The sequence below is a fragment of the Gastrolobium bilobum genome, unplaced genomic scaffold (assembly GCF_033153095.1).
Source record: "Gastrolobium bilobum isolate Gb01-03AN ecotype WA unplaced genomic scaffold, APGP_CSIRO_Gbil_v1 utg15966, whole genome shotgun sequence".
NCBI classification, from domain to species: domain Eukaryota; kingdom Viridiplantae; phylum Streptophyta; class Magnoliopsida; order Fabales; family Fabaceae; genus Gastrolobium; species Gastrolobium bilobum.
This window is the reverse complement of record NW_026897912.1, coordinates 218401-230353: the sequence shown is the minus strand read 5'-3', so window position 1 is coordinate 230353 and position 11953 is coordinate 218401. Positions and strand designations below refer to the sequence as shown.

General features: G+C 33.6%; 2 protein-coding genes across 4 annotated transcripts; both read left to right on the top strand.

The window, feature by feature from the left end:
- The first annotated feature begins 2414 nt into the window (after positions 1 to 2414).
- On the top strand, positions 2415 to 5924 carry LOC133311355 (uncharacterized). 3 transcript variants are annotated; one of them, XM_061512389.1, is made up of 9 exons: positions 2415 to 2551; positions 2791 to 2868; positions 3782 to 3806; positions 3898 to 3930; positions 4025 to 4146; positions 4255 to 4376; positions 4904 to 5109; positions 5222 to 5433; positions 5561 to 5924. In XM_061512389.1, the coding sequence occupies exons 1-9, from the start codon at positions 2549 to 2551 to the stop codon at positions 5648 to 5650; spliced, it is 891 nt and encodes a 296-aa protein (XP_061368373.1). In that variant the 5' UTR covers positions 2415 to 2548; the 3' UTR covers positions 5651 to 5924. The 3 variants fall into 3 exon arrangements, with proteins under 3 accessions (XP_061368373.1, XP_061368372.1, XP_061368374.1); XM_061512388.1 differs by having other exon boundaries at positions 4246 to 4376; XM_061512390.1 differs by lacking the exon at positions 3782 to 3806 and having other exon boundaries at positions 2431 to 2551; positions 4246 to 4376.
- Positions 5925 to 8767: 2843 nt separating this feature from the next.
- On the top strand, positions 8768 to 9537 carry LOC133311380 (small ribosomal subunit protein bTHXm). The gene has a single exon (XM_061512422.1). The coding sequence runs from the start codon at positions 8798 to 8800 to the stop codon at positions 9098 to 9100; it is 303 nt and encodes a 100-aa protein (XP_061368406.1). The 5' UTR covers positions 8768 to 8797; the 3' UTR covers positions 9101 to 9537.
- The last annotated feature ends 2416 nt before the right edge of the window (positions 9538 to 11953 follow it).

Below are 11953 nucleotides of genomic sequence, written 5' to 3'. Positions count from 1 at the left end.
ATTGGTAAGAGTAACAACCCAACAAGGATGAGAAAAAAGGACAGAAAGGAAAGGAGTTCAAGGCACAAATATTCGGATTAAAAGGAGAACAGCACCCACGGGAAAATATCATGAAGTTAGTATTTATTCCTTCTTTTTTTGGAATACAGTATTTATTCCTTTAGTATTATTCTTGTTTGAAAAACTATGCTTACCCTTTTCAGCTTTGTTATTTTTAAATAAATTCTGTGTAAGGTCTGTAAGTACATAAAAACCGTTAATTTCTTAGATAAAGAAGAAATTGAGATGTAAGAGATTACATAAAAAAGAGATGTTGATGTAATTCCTCAAACAAAAACAAAAATATCAGTATAATAAATTTTAGTTTTAAGAGAAGTTAGTGCAATTACTGAATTACATATTATTTAATGTTGGAAATAATTACATCCCTTTGTTTGAGAGTTTTTGATAAATACTTAAAATGAAGAAAAATATCACATGCATTTTAATATGTTCACATATACCAACGATGAGAGATTAAATTTATTATAGTAGTATTACAATTTTTGAATGAAAAAGATAAAGCATCTCCCACTGTATACTTTTACATCTTTTATGTATAAAATAACAGTGTATCTTTTTTCTTTTTTTGTTAATCAACAGTGTATCTGTTAAATTAACTTATAAGTTATAAGATTAAAGTTGTAAGGTGCAATCCCATATTTCGCAACATTTATCATAGTTTCTTTTTTCTTTTTCTTTTTATTTTTTACATTTTCTGTAAGGAATATCAATTGGGGAGTAGAAGAGTGGGATTGCAAGAAGTCCTGAAGGAGAAGAGAGGAAGTTAAGATAAATCTTTTCTGCTTTGACTCATCCAAATTGCATCAACACATAGCGCATGAATTGCAACAAGATAATTCAGAGTTCAAATGAAATCAAATTCAAATACATGTAATACGATAATCCGATAAGCAGTTTTAAAATAAGGTTCATTCAGATAATAATAAGTTTTGTTTGGACTCATCTACTTCTTGGTGTTTTTAGACATGTTGTATAGTTAACGTGGTAGTCCTGTTGGATCTGAGCCTGTCAGTGAGTTGCTTCGGCCAAGCAACAGTGCGGCCCGCAAGATTTTGATTATCAAAATAAAGATTATTTTTTATTAAAATACCTACGTATTTTTGTATTGACTTAAATTCAAAGACGAATCTATCAGTACAATATAAAATTAATAATAATTATCAAATTAATTTTCCCCCCTAAAAACAAACATTTAATTATAACGAAATAGATTTACTACATTTTAAATTTTGATTGTTTCCAAAAACATATAGTAAAAGAGTTTTTTATATTGTATTAAAAAACGCTTTGCATAATCTTTGATAGTATCAATTGAGTAAATGGGGTAGTATTTCGCGTCAACACGTATTTGACAATTACAAATATACTCAATATAAATATGACATGAATTTGAAATTAGGTTAAATTTTTTGATACGAACCCGACCCACTTAAACCTGTAAATTCAAAATGTATTGCTTATTATGCGGATTAAAACGACACAACACAATAAAAATAACCTATTAACTTCAAATTGCATTACTTATTATGAGGGTCGATACGATATGATAAAACACAAATAACTTGTTTACAGAATGACACGAATAACATATAAGAAACATAATACGATACAAATTTTTTCGGGTCAATTTTTGCCTACTCGAACACGACACTAATTTGAAACGGGTCGATCCAAACAATAATTTTTTATGTTGTGTTTGTATCATGTTAACGGGTCGTATCAAAAATTGTAACCCCTAATTATTTTTGAAGATATTTCTATCGATTCATCACTTCACGACTAGTCCGATTTAAGGCGAGTGCCAGAATTAATTAAGACTTTAAATCTCTCCCAAAGACGATACTGGAGAGGATCGAATACATGCTTTCACCTCCACCTACTCAGTTCTCTACGCTAACTTAGCTACTATCATTTGGTCACCCCTACTTATAACTCTGGAACTCTCTTACTTTTTTTTTTTTTGTTCTATCTATACCTTAGCTATTTTCATAATATTGATCTGTGAATTCTTTATCTTTAGCTAACATTAGCATAGTAGTGGTGCAAAGTTACTGCATAATTGTGGTGGAGAGAAAACAAATATAAAGTACATTGCATAACATATTTTTTGTTTAGACCACCAAATATATTTTTTGTTTTACGAATTCCGCACAAAAGAAATTTCTTTTTGAAAAAAATTCGTAATTTGTTCTTTGTATTTTGGGCCAATAATATTTTTAAGGGAGAGGTATTCTATGTTCGATCTTGCGTACTTATAAAGCTAAATGTACTCGCGACGCTACCCGAGAATATATACCATATAGATACAGTTATAGTACGGTGACCTTGTAAAACAAAATAAATTTGTTTTACAATTCCAATTTCCACACGTATTGAATTTCGTCTTCTCTGATCAAGTAGCCTGTGTTCCAAAGCTTGGAACTTGGAAATTTGGTCATCGACTATATTTTGCACTCTCTCACACGAGAAAGAGTAGGAAAGAAAAATGGTATGCTTTACACACTATTGAGTATCAAAACATTTTATCCTTGAAATTCTCTATTTCAACTCCATTAGCTCTAATAAGAATTCTTCATGCATCTTCTTCAATTTTAATCATTATGTATTTGTTTTGTTTTGACTCCTAATAGAATGAGCATGTTTTCAACTTGTTTTTTTTTTTACTCTTCTAGCTATATGCATTTAAATAGATAGTAAAATAGTACAACGTATTTTTTATGCTGGCAGTTTTTTGACGGATATGGGTATCACGGGACATCATTCGAGCAGACATTTCGGTGTTACTCTGCTTCTTTTATAGAAAAGGTCAGTATCCCTTTATTCACCCGGCCAAGTGATACTCTACTCCAGCGACTAACAACGTGATGACTCTTCTATTGATGATTCATTTTTGTTCATGCTAATCACAACTGTTAAAATTCACTAATCTGTTTACTATTACGATAAGCTAAAAATACGTGCACAGAATTTTGTATTTTCTTTTGATTTTCGAGAGTCTAGTATCCTAACTACGCTTCTAGCAAACAAACTATGTAACGAGGTGTAAATTCAGATGACGGGAAGAATATTTGCACAGATTTGACTGATCAAATAGTATTAAATGTAACCCATGAATCATACTTGATATACTTTTTTTAAAAGAATTATAAATAGGAAAAAATATTTTATAAACTGCATACCTCTTATTCTTCTAAAAGAACTTGCATAGAGATCAGAGAAGAATTTTGATGGTCCTGGACTACCATTAATTCAGTGGTCCAAACCAATCAAAATGAGACAACTATTGAAGAGAAAGGAGAGAGAAGAAATAAAAAAAAAAATATACAAGTGTCACTCACTGAATGGAAGGACTACATGGGATCTGAAGCACCAAAATTTTTCCAGATGTAAAGTTCTGTATTATATACTCATATTGTATTGGTAGAGCAATTTAGTGTAGATGAGTCCAATGATAGACACATTTGTCAGCTTTGTTCATTTCCTCTATTTGATGTGTGCATAAATACCAAGATCTGGTGGAAATAAAGGCTTCTAAGCAAGTTGGAATAGTAGAAGGTAAAACTATGAAAGGTCAAAATCTGAAACTAAACCAGAGAGATTCAATGACTATGATCTTAAAGTGAAGTAAATACACTTAAAAGCTGCAAAATTCTTACTCATATTTATTTTGAAGAAATCTATTCTAACTATTACCTACATTTTTTCATGAATTCCGCAGCCCCAAATTGAAAGTGGTGATAAAAGTACGTTTCTACATTGAAGCCAGATTTGGTTATATATCCCGTACTCTTTATTACCTATCTAATGTACTCATTATGATTCTTGTTGCTTCAGTTATAATGCCTCCTTCTGCCCTTGACCGTCTAGGTTAGTTGTTTAGTTTGATCTGCTTACATTTCTTTCCTCTAATGTTGATGTCCAATTGACAAGTAACAAGGCTAATATCAAGTGTATCCTGCAGTATCACTACACATTGATTATCCAATGTTGTTTGAACTCAGAAATGGTGTTTCTGAGCGGGTTTCTCATTGTGGGGTTCTGGAGTTCAATGCAGATGAAGGCACTATATATATGCCATACTGGGTAGGACTATAGGAATTCAAAGTAATTTTGTGAGTATGCTAGTTGCCGAGTTTCAAGTTTCTTAATTCATGCTGGTTTTTAATTAGCTGTTCTATACAGATGATGCAGAATATGCTTTTGCAAGAGGGTGACACTGTAAGAGTGAAAAATGTTTCACTTCCAAAGGGAACATATGTTAAATTACAACCCCACACAAAGGACTTCTTGGATATTTCAAATCCAAAAGCTATGTGAGTTGATCTGTGATCGTATTATCGGATGCAAACTAGAGACAACTATAGTATTTACTGAGCGATGTATATGCAATATATTATCCTTCAAAAACTTATTATTGCTGTCACGTCAATTTAGTTATGGCTATCATGGAATCCACGGACATGTTTGTTCTTTAGCCTTGTTATATGTATTTATCTAGAGATTTGTCAGGCAAGAATAGAACTGGAATTTTTAGAATTTTGATATACGGGGGACCTTGAAACATCTATGATTCTCCTTTGTTAATGGTATAAGGGTAAATAGTCTTATAAGATGTTAGTGAATTTTTCACAGAAAATAGACGTCTTTCTAAAAGAAAGCAGAGTCCCTGTTCTCAAGTGATAGTAGGTATTTCTACTTGTTCTATGGAATGTTGTTAATTCCATCTACTGTACGTGAATATTACAAATCATCCACTTGTAGTTTATGCATATATATTGTCTACTTTCTTTTTAATCACTGATAGATATCATTTTAGATGATCATATTTTTTGCAACGCAGCTTAGAGACCACTTTGAGAAATTTCTCCTGCTTGAGCACCGGAGATACTATCATGGTGGCATACAATAACACAAAATATTACTTAGATATTATAGAAACAAAGCCCGCTAACGCAATAAGCATCATCGAGACAGACTGTGAGGTGGACTTTGTTCTTCCCTTGGATTACAAAGAACCTAAAAAACCCATTGCACCTCTTGCTAAAGGTGCATATTCCTGTTCTTAATGTGCCTCATTCTGTATATGATCTAGACTGTTCTTCATGAGGCTGTATTATTAACATGAAAATTTGACCAACTTTTTTGTTTCTCCTTACAGCTAAGTTCAACCCATTTTCTGGAACTGGGAGACGCTTGGATGGAAAACCAACTCCTCCTGTTTATTCTTCAGGGCCTACTGACAAGGGACCCTATGTTCCAAATGTCAATTCATTGTCTTCTGCAGCATCTAGTTCACCAAGTAGCGCTCGTCCATCTCAGGGAAAAATAGTATTTGGATCAGATGTTTACCGTGCTAAAGAAATGGGAAAAGTAATTCTGCTGCTTTTTGCAAGTTTTCAAATCATGTGTAACTTTAGTCTTCTGCTCATGCCCCTTGCCCTTTCTTAAGATAAATTAGTAGATTGCCAACTAATATCATATTTCTTATTCTTTGCAGGAAAAAACTCAGTCAAAACAAGAGCCACCCCATCAGAAACAAACAAAATTTCAGCCTTTTATTGGGAAGAAGTATTCCCTAAAGGGTTGATTGATATAAAATCAAATGCCCTGTACTTCTGTAGTAGTTTATTAAGCTGGCCCCTGTATAACTCAAATAATACAACAAAACTTAAGTATTATATATTTTTCTTCGGTAATTATAAGTTAAAGGGAAGGGGGCTCAACTCCATTCAAATATCAGGGGGCATACCATAGATATTAGTCAACAGTGATACTTGTAGTGTTATGTAATGTTTTTTATAATGAGTAGATAGAACAGAAGAATGCCTCAGCAAGATAAGTACATTGTCAGATTTTTACCATCCAGATCCATCCTGGTAACCTTGGCTTCTTTTTCTCACTCAATGTCACGTCGATTGTGGCCCCGAGGGTAAGATTGCTTGTTAGTAAACAGGCCATGTTCCTCAAATAAAAGGCCTGGCTAAAATATTCACCGGATAATCTACTATAGTGCTGTAGTTTGATTTTAGTTCTGAAAAGAAAAAGTAGTTGAAGAATAAAATGTACAATATATAAATGTTAAAGGATTTAAGTGTGGAACAAACGCATCATGCTTGATTGTAGTTGATTTTAAGAATTACCGCACTGAAATTGTGACCAGAATCTAAAGCACTATACTGCTCCTCCCTTGGATTAAGAAGAACCTGAAAAGCCCGCTGCATTTCTTCCAGCTAGCATGACACTAGAGAAAACTTTTACTTTCACTTTTGACACGCAGTTCAAAATTTCCAGAAGATATTACATAATTTCTTATCACATTATAATATTATTACCAGATTTAGTTCCATAAACCTATGCAAAACCATGTTGTGACGGGCCAAATTGAGGCTATCTTGTATATGACCCATGAGCATAGATTAATAGTCTCAGCCACATTTTTTTGGTGAGAATCATACGAAAAACCATTATATTAATATTGTGGGCTTCTAACTTCATAGTATGCTTCAAGCAAAATAAACGAAGTCAACTGAAAAAAAAAGGAAAAAGAAAAAGAAAAAACTACGGACATTTGTTTTAGCCTAAAGACACCCTTAATCAAAACCTAAATGAAACCATTTATGTCAGATATGAGAAAATATAACACTAAAGTAGTCCTTAATGCATTCAGAAGCTAACTGATCAAATAGAAATTCATGACAAAGCATGACCAACCATGTCAAGATGGGAAAAAAAAAAAAACACCGACTGAAGTGCAGTTACAAGTTGAACCATTTGGGGATAAAGGCTTAGACTTTGCAGCACTCAGGGCATCCTTTGAAATTATCTGTATTTCTAATAGCAACATAAGAAAAATAAAACAAACACTTAGTCATAAAACATGCCAGATTTGAGCTCTTCAGAAATATTTTATTTTTAAAGCCAGATTCTACCTTCCTCCCTGTTCTATAAGATTGGCAGCTCTACACCGTTTATTTCTGCAAGAGGACGACAATGTCAATGTTGAACCAAATACTCTTCGTGCTTGGGAACCTTAGTCCCTAGCTTTTGCAAATTGAAAATCGGAACGCAAGACGTTCGTGTCACTGCTGAGTCCTGAAAACCAGATTTTAGAGATTACTGAAAATAATAACAAGCCTATAAGGTTAGTCTCTTAAAATTTGAGTTTGTGCGTGAATTTCTTTGGATATTGTTTACGGAGGAAGGATAATCTTACAATCCATTTTCTTTTACAATTTTTTATAATTATATGTTATCACTGTTGATTTTTGTTAACTAAGGATGATTATTTATTGAGAATTAATGATTAATTAATGAATTTGATTAGCGAAAATCAACTATTAAGAGATGGTTGTAAACAAAAATAGATTATAAGAATATCATTTCTCTAATACATCTCTTGTTTTTATTCCTTTCTATATATTTTTATTTTTATATTTTTTAGGGTTTATAGTTTCTTCATCGACAAAAGATGAATTTATCTCTATCAATCCTAAAATTACGTTGTTTTGGGAACTACGAAAATTATTAAAAAGTATTTTTGATAATATTTATATAACAAAAATAATTAAATTACTAAAATATCCTTCATTTATTCCACTACTCCAAAACAACGTAATTTTAGGATAGAAATAACTTTATCTCAAGTTGATGAAGAAATAACCTTATTTTTAATAGAAACAGAGCACACAAAAAAAGATTTGAATATCTTTTCCCATTATATAGGAAAAAACGTTTCTCTTGTATAAGTTTATCTCCTACAAGGCTTCAACCCCTACATTGTTTTGAGAGTTGGAGAAATTAATGAAAGGTGTTTTGATAATTTTATTTATTTTTATTATATAAATTTTACAAAAACATTCTTCATTAACTCTCTTAACCCTCAAAACGATGTAGTTTTAGGGTTACATCAGATAATTTTATCTCGACAAGAGAAAGAATAAACCCATTTACATATTTAATAATTTTTTGACAAGAACTAATTTATATTTATGCTTCCTCAAAATAATAATAATTGAATACCATACTTAAAAAAATAATAAAATTAAAATAAGGGAGAAATTATACTTAATTACTTACTACTAAGTAAGTTTACCACCTCTTATTACCTCTTTTATAACTGTCGAATGAAATCAAATTAATGAATATCATTTGATATAAAATTTTTTCTCTCTCTTCAACCACTTCCCCCCACTCTCTTTTTCACTTTTTCCTTTCTATCATATTTTGCTGATCACTATCTAACGGTTACAAATAACAAGGTAGTAAGAGGTGGTAAAGTTATTTGGTAATAACTATAACTTTCCCCAATAAATAAATGCTTTAATATTGTTTTTTTTAAAATATAATTTGTAGAGTTATACCCAATTTGTATTTCTCAATTCTATTTATATAATATAATTTCTGTAAGATTTTTTAATTTTTTCTAATTAATATTTAAATTTCTATTTTTTTTATTTTTTCAAATATTTTAAGCAAACAACAATCAAAATGCACTTGCTAGTATTAAAAATAACATTATTCGTCTTTCAAAAATAAAAATAAAAATAAATATTATCAGCAATTAGGTATGAACTTGGTTGAGGCCCATCAGGGTCCAACGTTGAAAAGGAAGACTAAAGAATTCATTTCAATTAACTGGGCCTGGCCCATATAATTGTGATGTTCTTCTATTCTTCGTTTTACGCTGTATCACTGTTTAGCCAATACGCATCAATCGAAGAGCAAAGAAGTGTGTATGGCGAGTGGTGCGAGTGTGATGCAGCGGTGCGGTGTCGCTGCGAGGTGGTTGATGACGGCGGAGAGGCCAGCATTAACAGCGGCGTCGACGCCGGCATTAACAGAAGCGTCGACGCCTGCTCTCGGCTTAGCAGTGCCTCAATTGTGCGGGCGTGGGGACAAGAAGACGAAGAAAGGGAAGAGATTCAAGGGATCGTACGGTAACGCTAGGCCGAAGAAAGAGAAGATGATCGAGCGCATCAAGGATAAGGTTGAAGTTTCCAGGTCTACTCCTTGGCCTCTTCCTTTCAAGCTCATTTGATTTCCGCATATCTCTTCCTCTCTGCGTGCAAATGCTAAATCTGTTAGTTCTAGTTCTACTTCTAGCTCTTGAATTTCTAGGGTTTTGTCCTCATGCGTCGGTGATCGATCTATGTACTTTCATCAAAGTTTTCTACTGAATAGTATTTTAATTCCGCTGCTGATTGGGTTTATTTCCGAAATTTGCCTTTTATTTGTTCGGATATACACTCATGCACAATAATTCGCGTTTCTTTGGTTTTAATTTTATCATGAAGCATATAAGAAGACCAGGTATGCTTATAGTTTAAGCCTTTAAGGTAGGTATATTATATGCTTGTAAATTTATAATAGATAAGAGAATTGGCTGTGTTGGTAGGTTATATGGTTGTAAACCAGTCTTTCTCACATATTTGGATAGTGCCATTTGCCGTGGTTTATGGCTAAATCCTGAATCCAGTGTCCTTATTGTTATATAAAGACAATTTAATTGTTTGGCTGTGAACTGTGTAGTCAGCTTATAGTTGCTGCTCTTAATTATGAAAATCATTAGTTTGAGGTGTCAAAAAGGCTTATTGGCAAAGTCTCAGGCTGTGCGGTGCGGAGCATATCCGCAATAGACTTTTATTATTTATACCGGGAATCCTGGACAGTTATTTTACTGGGAATCCTTTCTTAGAATTTCCTGGAAGGCATAGAACTCTTGATTTATAGAGACACTTATTACTAGTAGTTTACAGAGAGGCCTTCTCTTTGGATCTGGTACCATCAGAAAGTACAGATTTTTGGACTGAGTGGTTGATTTCTGAATTGCAACTTTGGCTGAGAGATTAGAGTGCGTAGCAACTTCACTTGGTTATAGAGGAACTTTCGATAAAAGAACTCGATATAGAGGAGGTTTTGATCCCCTAACCCTCATGTGAAATCAGTACAAAGCTAAGCACAGCCATGCTATATGGTCTAGTATATTTATATACTGCTCTTTATAAATTGTTGTTGGGTTCATTTGGAATAACATTTTGAGTAGATTACTGTTCCCTTGCATTTTTGGTTTACTATATAAACCTTCCCGCTATTAACAAATTCTACACAAATACTTTTTTTGTATAAAAGTTGGTAAAATCCTCAAATCCTGCCACACCTAACATATTTGTTGACTAAGCCGTTAGCTCATCTGCTCATGGATGTTTTGGGGTAACATGTCATCATATCTTTGTTTACCCTTGAGAATTGAGGAAGAAGTGAAGAAAACATTCGTTGGTGCAGTTGAATTGAAGGTTCAGTTTTGTGCCCAATCATTTGAGTCGTCAATCTAGCTATACCAAATGAATGAAGTTTTTCCCCGTTTTTCAACGTATAAGACTGACTGAATCTGAATGAATGGCGTTTGACCATAACTATTTCATGAATTAACAACCCGGTTAATGAGTTTTTTAGGTCTAATAGCATTCTGATAGTATATTATGATTTCATTTGCAAGGTACGAGAGTTGAAATCCCACATTGGTTGTATGGGCAACTAATGTGGGGTTTATAAGGCCTTGGGCACTCCCACTCTTTGAACTAACTTTTGGAGTGGTGCATCCTAGGGTTCTTATCAAATGGTATTAGAGCCTTCCACAATGTCTTCCGGTTGCAATCGAGCGGCGCGGGTGGTGACACCGGTATTGCAGTGTTCGCCTAGTGCTAGTAAAAGACTAGCGCAAAGCCAACCCGCGTGAGCTCCGGGGCTGCGGAGCGTGGTAGAATATTACGATCCCATTTGTAAGGTATGAGACTTGAAATCCCACATTGGTTGTATGGACAATTAATATGGGATTTATAAGGTCTTGAGCACTCCCAATCTTTCAGCTAGCTTTTGGGGTGGTGCATCCTAGTGTTCTTATCATAGTTTTTGCACGTTCTGGTAGGCTTATTGTTAATTCCAGTGTAAATACCTCACTAGAGCATGAATATTGTGATCATATATTCACAAACATTATTATTTGTACTTTGTAATTTGATTGATAATTCCCTCTGCTTTGGTAATTCATTTGAAAGACTGAAAACTGGAAAAGTAAAAAAGAAGCTAAAGTTAACACTCTTTAGGTTTTCCAAGGGAAAAAAGTAGTTCTGGATGGCATCACTGTTTTCATGCGTTAAAATTTAAAAGTAGCCAGCGAAGTTTTTTTTGTCTTGAGCCTGTTATAGCCGACCAATTCTTGATACTTCGGTTGCGTTATTCCCTACCATTCATATTAATTCTGATTTTGAAGGTGGTTCTTACTCCAGATACGTAGAAATATCGTCTGTGTTTAGAAGGTGAGAAAATAAAGAGCATACATGTATCTGTGTAAGCATTGAAGTCTGTATCTATTGCTTCAATGCAAATAATTAAAACAGAGAGGATAGAAGGGAGAAAATACCCTGTTTGCAGACTTTTGCTTGTTCTAGGGGAACAGCGCTCAATTTTAACAAAACTAGACAGAAACGTCAACTTTCACTTTTAGGTTGCTACTTTGATGAGCATCAGTTTCCTCTGGGAGTTGTAGCTCCTCTGACAACCTAAGAAACAAGTCCGAGATTATAGGAAGCCCCAAAGACAAAAGCAAGAAACCGAAAAGCATAATCAACGATCCAATGCGTGAAATCAGGTGGCCGTATAGCGGGTGTCGTGGTGGTTCAGTTGTGGCTTGATATCCATAGCGAATGGTCCATAATAGCAAGGCGATGGCAATGAGAACCCCAATTACTCGCAATGATGTTGAACGGGCACCTGCAGTAGTGGTGTTCGAGAACATCTTCGTCATTTTAGTTCTGGTGAGTGGTGAGCTGAATCTCCATTTTGTAAGGAACTCTATTGAGACACAAATGAACACAAAAATGTCACTAGTTTA

Bases quoted from the DNA above. Each gene is read 5' to 3' on its own strand.
- LOC133311355 (XM_061512388.1), top strand. The intron at 3,807-3,897 runs GTACGTTTCTAC...TTGTTGCTTCAG, and splicing joins AATTGAAAGTGGTGATAAAA to TTATAATGCCTCCTTCTGCC. The intron at 3,931-4,024 runs GTTAGTTGTTTA...TGTATCCTGCAG, and splicing joins TTCTGCCCTTGACCGTCTAG to TATCACTACACATTGATTAT.
- LOC133311380 (XM_061512422.1), top strand. From the start codon at position 8,798: ATGGCGAGTGGTGCGAGTGTGATGCAGCGGTGCGGTGTCGCTGCGAGG.